The sequence below is a fragment of the Ambystoma mexicanum genome, chromosome 3q (genome assembly GCF_040938575.1).
Source record: "Ambystoma mexicanum isolate Mex_15411 chromosome 3q, UKY_AmexF1_1, whole genome shotgun sequence".
In the NCBI taxonomy this organism is placed as follows: domain Eukaryota; kingdom Metazoa; phylum Chordata; class Amphibia; order Caudata; family Ambystomatidae; genus Ambystoma; species Ambystoma mexicanum.
Window position 1 is genome coordinate 1193569059 of NC_090926.1, and position 19549 is coordinate 1193588607.

The following is a 19549-nucleotide window of genomic DNA, read 5'->3' on the forward strand; positions in this document are numbered from 1 at the left end:
CTGAGTAGCCTTAACAAGGGAATCAAGGTATCTGAGTTTGTGTAAACAGGGGATAAGTGGGTAAAAGGTGACAGGATATAAACATGGGACTTAGATGTGAGAACAGACATAAATATGACCTTCTGTGGGACTAGTTGTATGCTATTTAGCGAAAAGCATACATATTTAATGAAGCAATGAAGTGGTTTCCAAAGCAGGGATGGCAGGATTAGTTGTAAATGGGGGAAAGGCCCCTTCATCGGTTACAACCTAGAGCTTGAGTCTGGTTTTAAACTGTTCATTCAAAGTGACGGCTTGGAGGTCCACGGGAGGGAATTGCAGTGGAAGGGGGCAAGAGTACAGTAGGAGCATAAGTGTGAGATGGCACAAAGGGGATGGCCGAGGAATAGGTTAAGAAGAGATGGGGAAAGTAGAGTATGAGAGTGAGAGTACAGGGAGTTGACGTCTGCTAGGGTGGGGAGATGACAGGCAGTTAATGGCTTTTAATTAAGAATTAGAAATGTGAAGACATCGATTTTACATAGAAAGCATACACCATGGTGATGGTGTGCAGAGGTGGGGGCTGACTGTGGTAATTTATTTTTGTTAAATGGATATAATGAGCCGAGGGGGAGATCAAGCAGTAAGGTCAAGGATTGTTTGGGTTTGTTGAGCACAAGAGCAGTGATACAGGTTCTGGCCACTTGGCGGATGAGGTTTTTGTGATATTGAGAGGTTTGGCACAACGGACGTAGAAATCGCCTTGATGATCTACTGGAGTTTGAGGTCGCTATCAAAGAAAACTCAATATTGCGAGCTTTGGGTGACAGATAGAAAATCTAATAGTGGAATGAGATTAAAGATGGGAATGCGCGAGTCACTTTAGCGGCAAGTACGAATAAGATTTCCATTTTAGAAGAGTTGCGCATTAATCAGCGTAGAACCATCAGTGATGGATGACGCTTTAGCAACTGGGGATGCATTGAGACATATCATGGATGTAGGGTAGAAAGGAGATGATGATCTGGGTTTCATCACCAAAGAGGTGAATGTGGAAGCCAAAATATGAGATGTGTTTTCCCAGGTAATGGTGTTAAGTGTAAAGAGGAGAAGGCCAAGTAAAGACACACCCATGGAAAAGTGGTAGTGGGGGAGGTGTTGGAGTTCTATGATATGGAGCAGGGACAGCGAGTAAGATAGGAAGTAATTCTGTTATTTGAGGTGTGCTTGATACCAAAGGAGGACAGTGTTGGAGGTGAGTTGTATGGACTAAGAGAACAGAACACACTAAGGTGAGTAACTGCTTCTTACTGCTAAATCCCGTCCCCTTAACTCCATACTGATGGTAAATTTCATAACAAGAAAACTTCAGGGAGTAGGAAAATCCCCAATGAATGGGTCTCATTACGAGTTTGGAGGCAGCCATGGTGCTATTAGCTCCATGGCTGCCTCCAAACCGGGCTCCATTAACGGGTTCCTGCAATGTGGACTTACCAGGTCATTCCGACATAGGAGGACCCAGTCATTCCTCCTTGCAGGAACCATTGCCCATTCCCATTTGAGCCCCTATAGTGCTCAATGGGAATGGGGAGGGAGGTAATAACGGGAAGATTATTTATTTTATTTATTTTTATTTTATTTGATTTATTTGTATAGCGCAACATACAGCCCATGGGCATCGCAGCGCTTGCAAGTCAATGAAATAACGCTTAATTGTAAAACAGTGATATATCTGGCCCGTTAATACCTCCTTCTTCCCCTCGCGGGACCCGGAAAGGACACCTGGTTTTACCAGTTGTCTGATCCGGGTCCAGCAAGGGGAAGCTCGTAATCGGCGCTCCCTTAATGAAGTGGGCCGGTCCCGTACCGGCCCCCTTCATTATGGGAGCACCAGCCTTATAATGAGGCCCATTGTGTGAATAATTAATTCAGAAGAGTGAATGGCAATACAATACATTAGATTATTTAACCAAAAATCTGATCCAGCATGTTCAAGAAATAATAGTTTATTTGATATTTATGTCATCCCCAATTTACTCTAATTTAAGACCTTTTAAATGTTAAGGAAACACATAGCATGCTTGCCGTATTGCCTGTAGGCGATGATCTCTGCAGCCAATCCTAATGAAAAAAGGGCCCAACAGAACTGTTGCCAGCCCCACTCATCGTTATAGTAAAACCTGTACATGTGTATTCAGCGGTCAGCAGCCAATCCAAATCAATGTAACTTAGCAAGTAGCAAAGTGACGCTGGTTCTAAGAGTGCTGACTTACAGACCTGGAAGAAATATATAGGAAATATATTTCAACCACCTTTGTTGTGTTGCCGTGATCTACAGGCCACAGTAATAGGACACTGTTATAGAATGGACTTTCAGTGAGAACCACTTACATAATAGGAAGTCAACAGGTGTGGCATCATGTGTCTGTGTTAGACATTTTAAATGCATTGTCCTCAGTGTCAGCATAACTATTGGCTGGAATTGAGTTAATCGTGTCAACATCATCCCCTGTGTCATCGACAACCCACAGACTAAAAGGATGATCTCTTCTTAACTCTTCAAGTCTAATTTTAACTAATTTAATTGAGGAAAGCTGTCACTATGTCTGGACGAATTGCACCATGGACCTCCCTCAAGGGAATGTCCTTATCACACTGACCTGCTATGTTATGATCAATTCGCTCCTGCCCCACTTTTTATTTTTACTGCATGTGGGACTCTAAAACATTTCTCTCATTCTTAGTCTTAAAGACAACATAGATAAAACTGAGTGTGTATTTAATCAACTAAAAGGAAGGAGCCTGAATTCAGTATGAATTGTCCCCAATATATTGGAGTGGCGAAGTAAATAATTAAATTATCTCCACTATAGTCTATAAAGCACAAAGGATGGAGTAAGACCAGAGTTCCATCATATTCTAGGGTTGGGCATTGGGGTGTGCAGTATAGGATCAGTTTAAGGGACTGATACTGTCAGTGGACAAATAGGTTCAGAGTGAGCGTATAGTTCCTGGAATCTATGGAGTTAGCAAAGGTGAGGGGAAAATTAGGATTCAAGCTCAAGCTCCTTTGAGTCTGTGGGACTTAGGTACGTTTTCAAGGATATCCAGTAAATTCCCTAAGCCTCGGGCTCTGGCGCTATATAAACAAATAAATAAAAATAAATAAATAAAGCCGATACTCTTGAATGCATGTTCCTGAGGTTTTGGAGTGACAGACCGAGGAAGATGTTATTAAAGTCTTTTACACATTATGAAACCTACCAGGGAAAAGCTGCTTTGTTGGAGCACTGAACTGGGTCTTGTTTTCTATTCGAAAGGCAATGTCTGTTTCTTCAACTCCTTTCCGCTGTGTGCAGAGCCCCGAAGCAATAGTGACTCCTTCAGTAGTTTCCCTGAGATCGAGCGCTTGGAGGAAATCCACTGGGCCACCTGTGAAATCCAACACACAAAGAAATTCACATTAAATAAGGTGATTTTCTCTCATTCTCACACACAGCAGAATCTCCACATTTCCAACATTTCTAAATCATAGTTAGGGAGTAACATGTTCTGTTAAACATTAGAAGGTCTTAAAACGAGATGAAATGAGCTCTATCTTAAAGACATATTCATTTAATATTGCTTCATGTTGGTTAAGGCACAGCTCGACAGCTTTGGTAAGGTGGCAATCTCCTTTTTAGACTACAGACCTCAGAGTGTTTTTCTTATCAGTAGTTGACCTTGTGAAGCGAGTCATCAAACTTGCCGTTTTTCTGAGATCCTTGTTGGATGCATGTGATCCACAGACCAACTTTAAAATGCACATAGAATCCAAAGACCAACTCAAAATGGATGGGAGATCCATAGGCACATATCACTTTGGAGGTAGATTACACAAGAGCACTCAAACTTGGATATATGCTTCGCCGGAAATAGTCATTGGTTCCACCAACACATCGATCACTGGTTGTGGTGGCCACAGATATTCTCCACATAACCTGTGGATTACTTGTTTGTGGGGACGAATGGATCCTACCTCATACTGGCTTTAGGGTTTTTAACACACATGGTGGCATTACCAACAGTCTTCATTCTCAAACCCGCCCGTAAATCTGTCTGTTAAAGCCATTGGCACAACCGCATGGTGCCCGGGGTTCTAATAGCTTGTTGGTATATAAAAGTTAAACATTCACTTTGATTGGGGGATGGGGAGTGCATATGGTGATTGGGGGATGGGGAGTGCATGTGGTCATGAGCTCCTTAATCAAAGTGAAGGTTTATCCAAATAAAGATGGCCACCATGGACGCAAGTGGGACTCGGGATAGTCCCGTGTTACTACTGCCCATGGTGGCCAGATTGGAGGAAGACTGCAGTGCCCCTATCCCGGTGCAGGGTGGCACAGGTAAGTATAGGGACAGGGTGGTGGATATGGGGAGGATGAGTGGAGGTGTCAAAGGGGCTGGCAAAAATAAAAGATGAGGCAGGCACTGGCTCCATTTAAGGAGTTGGCCAGCAGCTCCAACCGTGCACAGCTCTTCACAGCCGTGCAATCCAGCATTGGAGAAAGCTGATTGGCTGGCTCCCCCGCACCGGGTGCTAAAGAGTGATAGCTTCATTTAAAATCTAGTAATCTGTGATTAGCAAGTATAAAGCTAGCCCTGCTACAATAGACAAAACTGACAACTAGTTGAAACAGATCAGTGAAAGGGGTGCATGATAGAGAAGTAACTGTACAGCAGGTGTAGCATAGGGGAAACTCATGAGATTTAATTGAAGTATCAGGCAGGCAACTCGGCCCAATACAAATGCAAATAATTATCAGCTCTGAAACATGAAAGTAGCACACGGTCTAGTTTATGGCTTAGACTGGGGGTATCCAACCTTTACAATATCAAGAGGTTCTTGTAGTTAATGCCCTATATGGGGGAGTTACTGGCGAGAGCGACTGGTATGGTGATGGTCATGTTTATGAGAATTTGTACCAAGATTTATTTGGGCAGTTTATTTGCTTTTTATATAGAAAAGGAATAAAATATGACTTTTCCCTGATATTAGTAACTTCAAAAACATCTTTATTTGTATTAGTAGCTGTCTCCTAAAAATTGCTAAGCCTATCAGAATGTTGGAAACCAGTTGGGACATTCAATGTGAAGGCTGACACTGCTTGCTATCCACCAGTGCATAGGAATCTGGTGGCTTGAAAAGGGCAGATAGTGCAGATACCCTCCTTGCCATAGTGTGTGCACCTAATTGCACACCTGACATGGCAGACATACAGTCAGGCCAGTTTCTAAAATCTTTTGCAGCAGACTCAGCCACAGGAGTTACTAAACCCTTCACAATTGCACATCTATTAAAGTATATTTGTTTTTCTTCAAATAATTAGCAACTTTGAAGGATGCCTCTGTAACAGAATATGCATTGCAGCCTTTAGTTTAGCTACTTTTTTAGGAACGCAGACATTTTCCTTTGGGCACATTATTTTCATAAGTTGTGTGTATTATTGCAAAATGCCCCGCAATGTTATTCTTTTTTTTCCCACGATAACTTGGGCACCATAGATTAAAGATGCACATTTTCTTTTTAGACTATAAGAAAAGAAATGGTTTCCCACTCTGGATGGAAATGGTACATCTTTAGCCTTTTGTTGGAGTGTGTGCCTGCATCTGCATCCAGGATTCCAACAAGGAAAGTGTGTGTTTCTTTTTGGGGTGCATATGCAAACAAAATCTTTTAATCAATGTGTCATACTGTTTTTTTTATCAAATTCAGCATATACCACGTTATGCTATGTCAGGAAATAAAATCCACTCTCAGTTTAGCATATGCAAATTCATGCAAATTACTCACATGCCAGGTTATAGAATTCAGCCAATGGGAAGTAAGCCAAAGCCTACTTTGTTGACTACACTTAAATGTATTTTATGTCAACATAATTAGCAGAATTAACACAATTAACAAGTGGAAACTATGACATCAAGTAATATGCCAGCAAGGTGTAAATCACAGGCTACAATAACATCCTGTTTTTTTTGCAATAACTTGAAACTTGCATGAATCATATAACAACCCAACCAGACAATATATGAATCGATATATTATCTTTTGAGCAAAGAGAGTATGGTTGTAGAGGGGGGAAACATATTCATAATGGGGAGTGACCCCGTCTGTCCTTTATGAAGGAGGCAGTATCACAGAGAACAGCTCACAGGATTGCTGCCTCTCGCTGCAGGAATCATGAAGGTCATTCAGGTGCATGACCAATGGGCCATGCCTGACTCAGACATTGATGGTTCCAGCATTGCACAAATGGTTTAAAATGACAATTATGACATATTGTTTGCCGTGACATGAACATGGGTTTTACAGTGGCAGTGCTGACACATCCTGTGTATTGTTGTTGACCAGGCATCTATTGGAATTTTCCATGTGTTAGAGAATCGCTTATAAAATGTAATGTGGTTTTGCCACCTTTTTAGCAAAAACAATGCTCATAATATGCCATTTAAATCCAATTTAAAAGGCTGAAAATCCCCTGCCAGAATTTGAACATATGCACACAGGTTCCCCACAGATCTCTGCAGATCTTCCGGTTTGTTTATATAACCAAAGGGGATCAACCCTATTGTTCTCCCAGCCCCTTGTGCGCCTCATGCTATCTCCCTGTATTCACCACCCTGTTTTGCACAGTGCTCTGCTACATTGTAAGTAGGTTTAAAGTATATTAATCCTATACATATCAAAATGTATAAATAACAACCACTGCTCACTTTTCTCCCCTAATTACTTCATTCATACTCTTGTTTCATGAAACACAGACTGAAACAGAACTCTCAAATCATGTTGTTTAAGTCCTGGCATTAATAGCACATGTCCTTTACATTCCCGTTTAGTGTTATAGATGTAAGTGGACAAGCACCAGAATGCAGTGCAGCTAGTAGTTTTCCACATTTACTTAAATGTAAAATTGCTGTTAATGCTTGAATTCCTGTATTTGGATACGTATAGAGGTGGCCTCCTCCAGATCACAACAAACTCCATTTTAACCTTACATACAATTGTCCTACTACTTTCATAAAACAGAGAACGCAGTATCGACAAATAAGAAAAAAGAATTCACAATTTTAACACGAAAACATCAACTCCTTATTTCTTCCAAGCTAGAACTCGCACAGATTTTTTTTCTACACACACCCATTCACACACGTTCTGAATGTAAAAAGGTTGAAGCTGCAGCTTTATTTTCCCCATTCTGATTAAAAGACTACAATCACCAGCATTCAAAGTGATGCTAACCGAAATAAATCTAAAGATACACAGTGAGACTAAAACGATCACAGCCACAGCTGTGTTTTACACAGCATGCATATGTATGCACCGCTTCCCTTTGTAATCAGCCATCATGTGCTTCTCTTGGTGACAATGACCACAACATATATTTCCCATGTACTTTTGTTATTGATATTTAAGCCCTTGTTTGGACACTGACAAGAGCCCTTCAAGTCCAGATCCAGCCCCTCCTCTCACGGTGCAGACAGCTTTTGACTGTTTGCTTTGCAGGAAGAGGAGAGGGAGAAAGCCTGGGAAGGGGCCCCAGGACGTCAGACACCAAAATAAACACATAGTGCTCATGCTGGTGTCTGATGCAAAGAGCTACTGGGAAGCCTCTGGCGAGATACCTGCGGCATGCGAACTACAGGCTGGAGACCCTGGCCTAGAGTATGAGTCCGTTAATGAATCTGATCGCCTAGATTGGCCAGCGCTGGCAGCTTTCCATTTATTGGATTGCAAAGCCAATTTAGGGTCCACAAAAAAGTGCTCGCCATTGTCTATAATGATGCAGTTCTTCGCTGATTGTAACATTGCATATTAAATGCTGTTGTGTCGAAGGTCTGCTTTAACAATGGAAAACTGATACTTGACATTTTCAATGGGTAGCAGAAAGTCCGGATCCCCGTCTTACCCTCCTCTCTCACCTTTCCCACTTCACACCGCATGGCGAGGATCAGTAAAGGTGGTGCAGTCAGGCACAGGCATGGACCCAACAACATGTGTGCCCTCTCGACCATGAAATAGCATGGGAAGCATCCCGCCCCCTAATGCAGACATTCCTGCACCAGGGCCTGCCTACTTGAAGCGCTGTCTGGGCCAGAGGGATTCTTAGATCTTCGGTGAGGGGGCAGGAAGTGTGACCTCCTTCCCAGTCCAGTGCGCCTATACCTTATTATGAAAACTTTCCATTGGTCGGTAAAGTGCAGTCTTGACCACATTAGCACTAGGGCAAACAATCTATTGTTTCAATGCAAAACATATTGTTGCAATGCATTTTTACAACAGGGCAATTTTTGGGCTAATGCTACTATCATTCTGTATTAGCGTTAGGGTAAACCACCTCGTGAAATGATGTATTGAAACAATACGCTGTTTTCACTCGTGCATTCTTTACTGTACCAATAATGCCCTGCACAATTGCATTTGTACAGATGCAAAGTTTCTGTAATGAGGCCCCTGCTTCTCAGCACATGTGATTCGGCCAGTCATCTTACAACTTCTGGTGCAAATGGTCAGTCTTGATGCCAAGTGCATCAAGCTTCTCAACCGGTTATTCTCGGACAGAGGCGTTTCTAGGGGAGCGTTGAGGGGGATATAGCCCCTGGTCTTTTGGTTGTAGCCCCAGATAGAAGCTCAGGTGCTTCAACCAAAATGTTAGCTAGCCCCGAATCCCACCAGTCCCGACATTAGCTTAACCCCTGATCTTTTCCAGACCTAGCAAAACCCCTTGTATGGAATGGACCCCATATCAGGCAGTCCTGGTCAGAATCCTTGCTGCGTGTGCCGGCTGTTTCCAGGACAGATGCTCCTAAATTTGGTTGTGAAATGTTCCAGTTTCTTCTGTTTATATTATTGTATTCCAATTACCTTTTATAATGGGCCAAACCCCCACCATAGTAGTCTTAGAGCTCCTCAGCTTGTCTGTGGAGTGACGCAATGTGCCCCTGTCAAGGGCATCCTGACCGTAGGCTGCTGGGAGAAATTAAATAAGCGAGGGGAAGATAGGAGAATGGGAAACTGGGAAATAGTTGCTACGAACAGAGGGCTGGGGGATACTGCGGGGGAAGAGTATTTTGTGATGTGTATTGTCTGTCCTGTGAGGTGAAACATTTATCATCAGCCAACCACATTCTACACTCAGGACCTTCGCAAGGCTTTTAAAGCACGCTTTTCCGTGGATGTACCGTAGAACTACACTTGAATGTTTAATCAAGCGGCACTCAGAGCCAAGTCCAAACGATGTAGCTCAGCCTCAACCTTTAGCAGAACCGCTGTTCCTCATCTTACCTCCTACCTCTATGCAAATTCCTTTGTCATCGATTCAGTGTTTGAGACAAGACCAAAAGTTAGCAATTAGAATCATATATACATTGTAGCCTCTGAAATTATCAGAAGACAATACAAAAGCTATACAGAAATGTTAAGTCACCACTATTTTGCTGACACAATCTTCATGGGCATTTGTACGTTTTTCACATCTGGTATGAGAAAACTGTACACAAAACGTCTGTCAGCCAGCTCCCTGAAGTACTCCATATAGTTCTGAGATAGTAATTAATCTATAACACCACTAGGTGAAAGACACAAGAGGTCTGAAACATCAGCAAGTTAAAAAGATGACATATGGGCGCCATTACACCATTACAATTTCTTTTAACTATATTATTTTTCATTATTATTGCTACTAATATAATTATCATTGGTATCTGCTGCCATGTCTGACAGCACCCAACAAGAACCACTCATCGTTCATAAATCACCACAACAAGCCCTGACGGAAGGATGAGGTGGGGTAAGGCTTACATTTACCTGAGTCCGCAGCCAGGACTACTCACTTCACCAACCCAACTGGCATGTACAGGAGTTTTCCTACTGGTAAGAGGTGGAGCAGGCAAATATGTACCTGACCTCTTGTCTGACAGCACAAAATCTGGATCCTACAGTCGCTCAAGCATCAACTTAAACCCGGGCAGGCAAGCGGTGGAGAGGGAAAACAGTTACTCAATTTCCCTGTTAGGGCTGCCCATCTCAATGACCCATTTATTTAGGAAACTTGAATAACAAACTTAATGTAGAGTCTCTACTGCGCTAATGTAACGTCAAATGTGCAAACAGAAGTTGTGGTGCTTACAAGATGTGACACACTCCAGCAAGTATGGATAAACAGTAATGAGTTATTTCTCTTAGACCAATATATTTAGTTGGCCTCATGACATTCCTACTGGTAAATCTTGGGATAGCTTTCATGTACCAAACGTCCCCTACCTGTCATTAACACGCAGCAGTCACACAGCCTTTTATGACAGAATGTGTGAAGTATACAGCCCAGGTCATTCAAGCCATTACATTATATATTGCAAAATAAACACAACAGAAAATAAATGAATACTACTGTCAGTAACTTAATGAGTTTACAATGAGGCAGCTAGGTGTCAAGCATATTATTTCCCTCCCTTTAACCTGACAGCACATTTCATTCCCCCGCGTTTTCTTATAAGCAGACTTTCGCAATATTGAGAAATTCCTCGGTAGACCTGGCGTGTTATAGTATTGCTCCCTATCGTGTACATATTCCTGAAATGGGGACCATACACTAACAGAAGTCGTGAATCCCCCGGAGGCAAGGGCAGTTATTTTCTCCTTTGCAAGTACCACCCATTCCTTGACCCACAACTGCCCAGTGATCAGACCTTCTGCATTATTCCAGAATTGTGTCAGCGAGCCACATTCAACATGTGTATTATTAAGGTTGTTGTTGCACCCATCATACCATACGAAACATTCACCACGTTATCCAAAATTACCACTACCGGGTCCGTGGGCAATAGTATGCCCGTAACGTCATTGATATGGCCAAGGAATTCTTTGCAAAATATTTAGAAATAGTGACAGGTCCACTACATATGACCCAAGGTTCCTACTTTGCCACATCCTCGCCAACAAAGTGGGGAGTACAGGGACGCAACTGTACTAGTTCTCTGTGGGGTAAGATACCAATGGAAACATATGTTATACATCATTTCTTTTACCATGATGAATTTGGACGCCCTATTTCCCCTTTTCCAGATGTCATCCTTCCCTGACCTATTCCATCTTTCATAGAGATTTCCATCCCTGTGGGAGCCCTATGTCTTGCCTGTCTTACCATGCTATTCGTGATCCAGTGTCAGATCTGGGCATAACAGAATCGTTCTTGTTCCCCAATATTATAGTTCCTTTACTGTCTTCGAATGTCATTTGTCTTCCCACAATATAGTGTTCAGCGAGCCAAGTCATCCCATGCCTCACCTACCCAATTAAATAGGCTGCAGTCATCCCTGCTGTGAAATCGGCATTATGAGTGAGTGGTGAAAAGGGTCTCAATTCTGGCTGTATGCCTCAAGCTCATAAGGCTCTGTAACAATATGCTAATGGGCATGCGGTAGATGACAAGAGTCACCCTCCAGCGTGTCAACCCTGTTCCATTCAAGAAGAGGAGTTTATGCAAGGGGATAGACCTAGCTCCCTGTTCCATATCCTTTCATCTCATAACTCCCTGTTCCAATGTCCATTCCAGCATGGGTGTAATTTGAGCGGCAGTCAGATTTCTCTTAATATCTGGGCTCCCCAAGCCTCCTAACAAAGGAGCCCTTGTCAAAATCCTTTTTGCTATTCCAGGCGCTCTTATTCCAAATGAACTGAAATATGTCCCCCTGTAAACGTTTATTTCCCCCTGCAAATGTTTGATCATCCTCAGTATACTTACTATTGGGAGGGCCCAGTACACACAAAGTATTCTCGGCAGCAGTGTCATCTTTATCGTGGCTGCTCTCGCCAGCCAAGACAATTCTTGCAAGTCCTACCTTTTTAGGTCCTTTATGGTCGAGTTCCATAGGTCTGGAATGTTAACACTGTAAAGCCCCTCATAAGACGAGGAAAGCTTAACCCCCATTCTATCCTCTCTTCTTCCCACCTTGAAGGACATTTTATAGCCAAATAGCGTTTTCATTCATATTAAGCTCTAGAGTTCTTAGAATGTAGCCAAAATCCTGATAATTCATTGAATTCCCACAACTTTTCTAATGCTAAGGGTAGTGTTATTACAGAGTCTTTCATGAAAAACAGCGTATAAAGCAATCTTATGTTGTACTCCTATACTCATTACTCCCAACATGTTCTCATCTCTTCTAATCAGGCAGGCCAGGTGCTCTATAGCCATTGCAAATACCAGAGGGGATAATGCGTACCCCTGGCGGGTACCTCTAGTAATATTCACATGGGGATAAGTTCCATATTGACAGTGATTCTTATGGAAGGAATGTGAAAGTTAGCCAAGACCATGGGGCTCATTGCAGCTTTCCCAGTATCCTGGCAGTAATTTCACCAGGATACCGGCAAACGGAATTACCCTTACCAGTACTCTGCCAGATTGCGAGTGCCGGGTGATGGTATAAATCCCCATTCATAGAGTCCAATTGGAATCCATGGGGGATTTGCCGGTGTTACAGATGCTGGTATTACGCAGGTACCATCTTTGATCCTCTCCCGAGCGAAGAGCAATCTCATGTCATCAGCAGTTACAGGCTTCCCAGCCGTTCGTTCACACCTAGGAACACTACAAAGGAGCTAGTAGGTCCCTCTCCGAAGGGGACCCTCTTTCAGTATCCCATTTGACGGTGGTGGAAACTCCAATAGACTGCTGGTTCACGGAGCTCGCAGAGGAAGCATCCACATGGCTTCCCTGGTTGGCCACGCCCACTAAATCTCCCAACTTTTACCCCACGTCCACCAGCCGTCAGACTACCCATAGGGCCTTTTACAGTTTATGTAGACTTCTACTGTATCCTCCACCTATTAACACCCCACTCCAATGCATCCACTACTATCACCTTAACTCTGGGATCACAAATACTCTAGCACACCCCAGAGCTTGCTTACTCCATGCTAACACAGCAGAATTCCATACTCACATGGGTAAGGCGTGCTTCTGACCTCCACTCACCAACACAACAGCTTTTCTCCTCCTCGCCTTTTCCACTATCCCACTAACAGGACCAACTCTAACTCTTTTTTTACAGAGCCATGAACAGCGTGGCCAACATTATTGCCAGAAGGCACTTTACAAAACCACTTACTTGCCCATACATCACATCAGCAATCCTCAACAGCTAGGAAATGGGGAAAGCCTATGCATTTCTGATGCCCCTTCCAGGACTTTTCGACTCCTATACCCACATAGCTGTACCAAAACATCCTCACCAAGGTCTAGTACATCAGCAAACACTCCTCGAGAGGGTTGTCAGCATCACGTGGTCATGTAATTTACGGAGTTTGAGTTCACAAGTCTTTGCTGGTATGCGCTGACACCTTGCCCACAAAATACTGTGCCAATCAACATGGGGGAACAGGGTCATTGTGATTGGAAGAGATTGACCACTCATTTCTATCCTCGGCAGACTTCATATGTTGTCCATGCAGACTTCTTTCATCCTGGGAGTGATGAACACCCAGGCAGACACCCTGAGCAGGGTTTTCACATTGTCTGTGGAGCTTGCCCCTAATACCCTGTCCTGATCCTCCCCCTATATGTTAGGTTTGGCCCTTTGAGACCAGACATTATTGCTGTAAGCGACAAGTGCTCCTCGTGAGCTATAAAAGCCAGCTCCCTAAATGCCCAGGCCTGGAGTTCAGATGTCCTGCTTCCTGTATGCTTTTCCTCCTTTCACCCTTCTTCCCAGGTTCCTCCCTGATGATGAAAGAGAGGGCCTCAGTGATTGTTATAGGTTATCTGTGTCAGCGCAACTCGTGGTTTCCTCTACTACTGCAGGTGGCCTCTGCTTCTTCAGGAACTCCTCCTATTTCACCATCCTCTCTGCGCTGGCCACCCCTTGCCGCTCCGTCTCTGTCCCGACTGCCTGGACACTGATCAGAAGGGCCTGTGCTCCGATGGCACTATCTGGGATCATTGCTCTGACCCTTCTGAATTCACGGGAACCTGCCACACTGACAGTTTAAACAAGAGGTTGGAGAGGTTTCTGCTTGTGGTTTAGCAGCAGTAATAAAGGCCTGTTCACCACTGCCAATTACTATCCATGCACACAGACCACTTCAATCATCCACCCTTCTCTTCTCATCCATGTGTATTTCTTCAAATGTTTAACTGTCTGTTTACTTTTCTTATTCCCGCGTTTCCTACCCCCTCACCTTTCCCCTTTCTTCCTTTTCCTCCACAGGTCTGGCTGCCCCAGGCAGGAGCACGATTTGCCGATTTCCCAGGGCCTACCGTGGTGATGGGCACAGTGCAAAAGCTTCTTAACATAACATAGCGTGCTGACATCCTGATTCTGAAATGTTGGTAGTGAGAGTGTCTGTCATCCTTAGGTGAGCAGTATCCTCACTTAGACGTCAATAGGCAGCCATCTTAGCATTTCGTTATCGCAATGTGGTATAGGAGGATTGGAGAAGCGCATAGCATACTTTCTACAGGATCTTCCTATTTCCAAATGTATTCTGCATTCTCGTTTTCCCTTTTGGGACTGGCCTCTCTCTGTGTTTCTTTTGGGCGACACTAAGTTTGAGAGGACTTGGCGCCGTCCTCTCTTCACCCCCACTCTTCCCCACCATTTTGCGGTTACTAACTGCGGGTCTGGTGTTACAGCAACCCCCAATATTTCAACCAATCAGCCTTTCACCTAAAGGAGGACATCGACGTTCTTCCCACTCTGCTCCCGCCTCAGGGTTCGGATTCTGATATACAGGTTCATAGTCTGAATCAGTGGAGTAACATTGCTGAAAATGTTGGGGGGGGGACATGACATCTGAATAAAAGGTGCCCCAGCCAAATGAATGAGGACAAAATGGTGTGCCATGAAAGTTGGGGGGGACAAACACCCCTGTGCCCCCCTAAAATTACGCCCATGGTCTGAATGTTAGTAGAACAGTCACGGCCTGTCCTGAACATGCAGCAGTCACCAAGCTCCCTTTTGATATGCTTTGGAACACGCATTCTGACACCATCCATTGTACATGCATGTTCTTTGTTGGCATTGAGAATAACATGTAGCAGAGGCAGGATATTACAAATGCATTGCACTTGGGAAAAAAATGTATTAATTCATCTAACACTCAGAAACCTTAAACTGCATGTACTAGAAATTAGTGCAGGCAGGCGGGGATGGAGAGAGAGGAAACTACATGGTTTCCCCTCTGGACAAAGGCCAAAATTCCCTTGAGTTCTCTCACACAACAACCTACAAACTTGGAAAAACGCCTGTTTCACAAAACCACCCACGATATCTTGAAACCAACGCAAATGGATCCCTCCCAAAAAATCTGAAAACCAGCTACGTGCAGGGGAATGCTTAGAGAGTCGGAAACAGGACCTAGAAGGGCGGGAATGAGGGTTAGAGTGATATTCCCAGTCAATCATGTGTTTTCATGGCAGCTGTTCTTCCTGACAATTTAAGCCATGTGCATTTTGTGTAACATGCTCTAAAACATTGCCAGTTCAGATGTCATGCCTAGATGGGCAGTGTGGTGTATTGATTCATGGCCCAATCAGTGACTGACAATGTGCATCAGTGTGGAATATTAAGTCATTGCAGCACTGCCCCCCAGCAGGAGAGAGCATGCCATGAGATGCGCGGAATGAGGTGTCCAGGCAGTACATGAGGTTCACTACAATACACTCACAAGAGTTAATCATGAATTACACCTGCACCTCAGCTGCTAAGAGATATCCGCCACTTCATAAAAGTGCCCTTTCTAATGGCGCTATAGTAAAGCGATTGGGAACTGTCCCAGCCTCCTGGAACTTCTCAAAATAAGTCAAAGCTGTTTGTCCAAAACGGAAATAGTCAAATGCCAAGCGCTATATGTTGGATTTGATGACAGGAAGTTGCCTGCGACTGAGCGCAGCCAAAAGACGGACTAATCATGTAGATCCTCACACTGGTTCAGATGTTGATCATCCAGGAAACTCTCCAGTGTCCTTCCTGTCGCGAGCGAGTGCACTATCTATTATTACTCAATGTTATTGAAGCACACAGCTGGCCTTCTAAACTACTACCATCTCTCCTAGATCATTATAATAATATGTACATTGGCCAGCCCAAAAAAGCTGCTTAAACTGCTCCATCTTATTCTTATACTGTTCTTGAACTCAACTAAAGATCGGCGAACATTAAGGCTCGTGGAGCCACATTAATGGTGTTCTATTGGCACGGAGAGGCTTCTTACTGGACAAATGGTTCGATATTTCTAAAAATGTGCACACTCCACTCATGAAGCGTAGTGCCCTCTTAGAAGATATGCACAGGACAAAATCAAACATGATCCATTTGATGAAGTTCAGAAGCCAATTGGGCTATGAACAAAAGTATTTAAAAAAACATAAGAAAACTCAAATTAAAATCAGTTGACATCTTTGAATCCTTCCAATGAACTGTTCTAAGTTGTATATCAATGACCTCCCACTATTTTTCGAAAAACAGTCGATCCCGAATCACCTTATCAGTGGCATTTGAAATCTATTATTTTTATTATTGAATTCATTTTTAATAGCACTGTTAATCATGTTAGATATTGGTGCGCATTACAGTAAACATCCTTGCAATTTTAAGAGAAACATACTCTTTATATGTAATTTCGGATCATTGGAGCAAACATTTACCAATAAAAATGGATGAAATCTGTGCTGTACTATGACATGGGAAAAGCTCTATGTAGGCATATGCTTAGTGAGTGAACCTGAATTAACTCTGAGCAAGATGGTCCTTATCTCTAAGGACCAGGACAATTTGCCCCTTACTACATTAATGTTAGTAAGAGGACTTCTTATTGAGTTTAGTTAGCGTTGTGTGCCTTGGACTTTTTTTGATAAAACTGAAACTCTTTTCTGATAAAATATTGGTGACACGGACAATACAGAATCATTGAATGGAGGAGCCAAGGTCAATCAGTGGTTTGATAAGGAATGTGTGGAATTGAAGAAGGGCGTGCCAGTTTGCCACGCAGACGCTCCAGTGTAGCAGTTGCTTGCAAGTATGTTTCTAAATAGCCTGAACCTAGCACGGTAGAAGCATGTGCAATGAGTCAGATAAAGTGATATACAGCAGAGCTTGTGGCAATCAATATCATGTGCAAACAATGGGGAAATGGGGAGGTATAGAGTCTTCAAGGAGAGGAGTCTGAAGAGCTAGTTGAAGCCTTACTGTGGTGGACAACGGACCCCTTGAAGAGATGGGTTTCCTGCTCCTTCTGAACAGTATGAGATCTGAGGTGAGACTGTTGTGAAGCATCAGGATGTTACATTTACTTGGTGAGGATTTTTTATCGGCTATGAGGACCTTGTTATCTGCTTCAGAACAAAAGATTGTAATACACACAAGGCTACCAATAGTCAATGCGGACTTTTAATTTGCTACTTTCTAATCAACAAATGCTTGAATGTTGGGGAATGTAACTGGGGGGCAGCAATGTTCAACTCTAGGTTTGAAGAGCTTATTCCAAATCCTTAGGGAAGATGGCGATATAAGAAGGGTAAAACAGGAGTGAGGGGTGACCTGTCATTCACAGATAAGCCTGAAGACTACATTCCAGAGCCTAAAGAAAGAATAGGAAAGAGGACAGGAAAGAGAAGAGCAGGGAGTGGGTCATTCACAGCTAAGCCCACTGGTCCCAATCTATCTCCTAAAAGAGGAGGGGTATATAGAAGGAGAAAAAGAAGAGTGGGGAAACCCAAAGCATACACTCTGGAGGGGATCAGGAGAAGGAAGTCCAAATGAATGGAAAAGGGAGAGCAAAGAAAGGCTGGTGTGTGCATCCATTACACCTGCCAGCCCAGTGGACCATTTTTCTGAAGGTGGGCAAAGTGCGACAAGCAACAAAGGTCAACAGGAAGCAAATACAGTACATAGCTTAGGGATCTTTTTTTCTTTTTCACATAAATGTCTATTCATTATTCAAAAGGCACAACAATGAGTTTTCAGTTGTTTTAAATATTTAAACAAGACACAGACATAAAGCTTGTTGCGACCATACAGAGTTTCTACACCTAGCATAGGAAACCCCCAGGAAATGTTTTTTTCATATATAAATGGAGCCATTTCTCCCATGTGCCTTGCAATCCATGTGTTGAAGCTTAAAAGTCACTCTTACTAGCGGTGCTAGTTTTAATTGTGTTAGTCTCTGATATCTCTAAGAAATGCTTGGATTTTCATTGGTCGAGGACCACTTCATTTCACATCAATATTGATTTCTTGCCACAAAATTAATAATAAATTGGTAGCTTAATGATTTTTTTTTTAAAGTTTGTAATTGATTGTCAGAGGATTTGGTTGAACGTTAGTGTTCAAAATAAAATGATTTTGTTCAGTTATTATTGTTAACAAGGTGCCCAAAATGTCTTTTTTATACATAGGTTACACAAAAGCAAGTTGTCTTTCATCGGAAATAAAGAGTTGTTAAGTGCTTGGAAGGACTAATAAATAGTTGAAGGCAGAACACACAATGAGTGGTATTCAGACCATACTCTATTTTTGTCAGATGTTAGTATAGAGCAAGTAAGCAATGGACACAAACCTGATTCCGTGATTTTAGCATCTGCTGATGTAGCGGGCTAGTCTCCCAAATGTCACTAGAATCCCCTGAACTGGAACAGAGTATCGAGTAACAGCTGGGAAACCCTACAGGGCAATAAAACCCAATCAGAATACTCTTGCGATGAAAGGCTCTGTAGCTGGGAGAGCCAGAGCTCGGGGAAGAGATGACCTAGACCTTTATAGTGAACAGGAACAGCAATCACACACGTAACACGAGAAAGCTGTCAAAGATAACAATATGCGGCAAGTGGCTCGAGGCAACAGAAGAGAACCAGAATGGCAGAAACAGGGTGGGACAAGAGGCGCGAGGAGCTTGGGAATAGTTAGCAAACAGGAAGGAAAGTAACAAAATGAAGGAGAGAACTGCAAAGGGAGCGTCCAGTTCAAGAGAGAAGCGATGCGCCAGGCTTACCGAAGCATACAGCTATATTGCAAACCCAGTGGCTTCTGTCGCGTTCCTATGATCGTAGCGAGGGGCCGTTCTGGGAAGCATTAGACTGCTGCAGTTCAGTGAAATGGTAGCAGCAGGTGGCGCCATCTTGAATAAGGCAATAACGCAATGTACCCGCATTTTCGTCCACTTACGCCAGAGAGACCAGTAAGGGTGACAATTTATGACAACGTTCTCAAATTTAACGCGCAATAGCTGCAGGGCAAGCTCTACGTCATCTGTACATCACCAGAAGGCCATAGAAACAAGGAAGTAGGTGTATGAACATGCTGCAAGTTGATAACAGTTGGTGCAGCTTGTTTCTCAAGTCTCCTGCCACACTGATTTAAGGCTTGTGAGGTCTAGGCAAAGGGATAGAGGGGCCACGCTGCTGATCAGGCAACCGACCATTCACCAGCCACCCAGGCTGACCGTCCGAGATCTTTCCAACCACTTCTGGGCACATTTTGCAGATTGATTCGATCCGGGGACCAGACACACAGATTGCCAGGTCCCATCCTTGCA

At 43.3% G+C, this 19549-nt stretch overlaps 1 protein-coding gene across 3 annotated transcripts in view; it reads right to left on the reverse strand.

The window, feature by feature from the left end:
* The window catches only part of COL5A3 (collagen type V alpha 3 chain), an 899023-nt gene that overhangs the window by 728421 nt on the left and 151053 nt on the right, over positions 1–19549 (reverse strand). For all 3 annotated transcript variants that reach the window (XM_069604041.1, XM_069604040.1, XM_069604039.1), the window contains exon 2: positions 3244–3411. In XM_069604041.1, the coding sequence (XP_069460142.1) occupies positions 3244–3411 (168 nt within the window). The remainder of the gene's footprint in view (positions 1–3243; positions 3412–19549) is intronic.